Source organism: Aplysia californica, unplaced genomic scaffold (assembly GCF_000002075.1).
Source record: "Aplysia californica isolate F4 #8 unplaced genomic scaffold, AplCal3.0 scaffold00234, whole genome shotgun sequence".
NCBI classification, from domain to species: Eukaryota; Metazoa; Mollusca; class Gastropoda; order Aplysiida; family Aplysiidae; genus Aplysia; species Aplysia californica.
In genome coordinates this window covers 1,069,641-1,071,462 of record NW_004797504.1, presented here as the reverse complement: position 1 = coordinate 1,071,462, position 1,822 = coordinate 1,069,641, and the positions used below count along the sequence as shown (strand labels likewise).

The 1,822-nt window shown below is 39.8% G+C and overlaps 1 protein-coding gene across 1 annotated transcript in view; it reads left to right on the top strand.

Moving 5' to 3' along the window:
• Positions 1 to 42: 42 nt before the first annotated feature.
• LOC101860578 overlaps positions 43 to 1,822 on the top strand; it is a 3,418-nt gene continuing 1,638 nt past the window's right edge. Inside the window, exon 1 of the mRNA XM_005100061.3 lies at positions 43 to 784. Within this exon, the coding sequence (XP_005100118.1) occupies positions 721 to 784 (64 nt within the window). The 5' untranslated portion in view covers positions 43 to 720. The remainder of the gene's footprint in view (positions 785 to 1,822) is intronic.

Sequence of the window (1,822 nt, the reverse complement as noted above, 5' to 3'; positions counted from 1 at the left end):
CAAAGATTATAACGAAAAACCCTCCCGGAACCAAATGCAGAAGTGACAGAGTGCATGTGGGGACGTATAAAGAGTGCGTGTGGAGAGGTATAAATAGCTGTCTATAACTACACCTCTATATATATGAGGCTCTGAGGGAGTGCAGCATTGAGACCTACGTGTCTGCGTCTCTTACACTCTGCGCGGGGACGTAAGGCTGAGTCTTAGTCTTAAGTTGGCGTTGTGACGGTCGTATCGAGGAGTAACGTCCGCATCTTTCTGACTGCCGCTTCAGTCACGCCGTTACACACTCACCAAGGTCTGGTGGTGGTTCTAGCAATTCGCAGAGAGACGTAACGCAGACTTGCTCTTTTAAAAGTTTTTTTGTTTCGAAACGTTTTTCTTACGACAACAGTCCAGTGGTACATCGAGAGAGAAGGACAGACGGACAGACAGAGAAGCAGGAACGACAGAGGGAAAGAAAAGGAGCAGCGTTTGTCAGCAGCGCCCTCCAATCGCCCGCACAGACAGAAAAGACAGAGGGAAAAGAAAAGAAGCAGCAACTGACAACAGCACCCTCCAACCGCCCACAGATCGTTCAGCCTGCCATCTGAAATCCCCCCTCCCTCCCTTCCCCTCCACCAGTATACATCCACCAGTATACCTCCCCTTCCCCTCCCCCATATATCTCCCCTTTATACCTCCCCTGTATACCTCCGCCATCACGTTCTGTCACTCACCATGACGAGTCGTCTGCTGCAGACCCTGTGCCTGGCTATCATGGCGGCAGTCGTCCTCGCAGAAGGTGAGCAATTGTTTTGTGTTAACCTCTCTACTTTTCATTCTCTGCTTTTAGATAATGTACTCCTCAATTTTCTACTTTTGAATTCTTGTTTTGCATTCTTTTTTAGGATCACTTTTTAAAAACTTTCTAGCTTTGAATTTTCTACTTTCGAAATTTCAGTTTTTAATGATTTTGAATTTTCTTGTTCTATGTTGGTTTTTAAACTTCCACTTTGCCTTCTCTGCTTTTAGAGTGTGTCACAACGTGGTGGAATCAGGCTCTCGTCAATTTTTGGGCAGGCAGAATTATTGATATCATCTTAATGCCTGTTCATTTGTCTCGCTTTGGATGAAAAAAATATCCTTTCAGAATTTATCTAGAATGCTAGTGGAGATATTTGCAAAATGAAGGGGGTGGGGGTCACCTAGTTTCAGGGGTAAAATTAGCGCGAAAATGGTCGCCAAAGTTAGTAACCTCCATAGCCTGAGGGTCCTGGGAAACTTAAAATTTTTATTCTTTTGTGCAATAAATTCCCACAGAAATGTGTTTTTAAAAGGACCTTAAATGTGTTGAGTCCAAAAATAAAAATTCGCGAAAAATTGCCAAAGGGACACAAAAATGAGTTTCTTTGATTTTATTCTTTTGACGAGCGCCTATTTCCCCTCTGCTTTTAGATTTACTCATTTTGAATTTTCCACTTCTGAATTTTTGTTTTGAATTTTCTGTTTTAGAAATATTTTTTAATTTCAACTTTCGAAATATTTGCTTTTGATTATCTAGTTTTGAATTTTGTAGTGCTTAGATTTCTGGGTTTTTAAAAATTTTAGTTAGATCTAAAGGCGAAGATTGAATGAATAAATTAATCTTCTGTCTGATTGTTTCATTATGATTTAGTTTTAGGCGAAAAGAAAACTCCATCTGCCTGTCTTGTGATTTTTTTGAAATATCGGAGGTCACCAGGGTCTTATCACAATTGCCTTGGTACTTTTTAAAGGTTATTCATATTTTTAAAAATTGTTTGTTTTTTGTTTTTTTTTCTTATTTTTATTCTTATTCTTT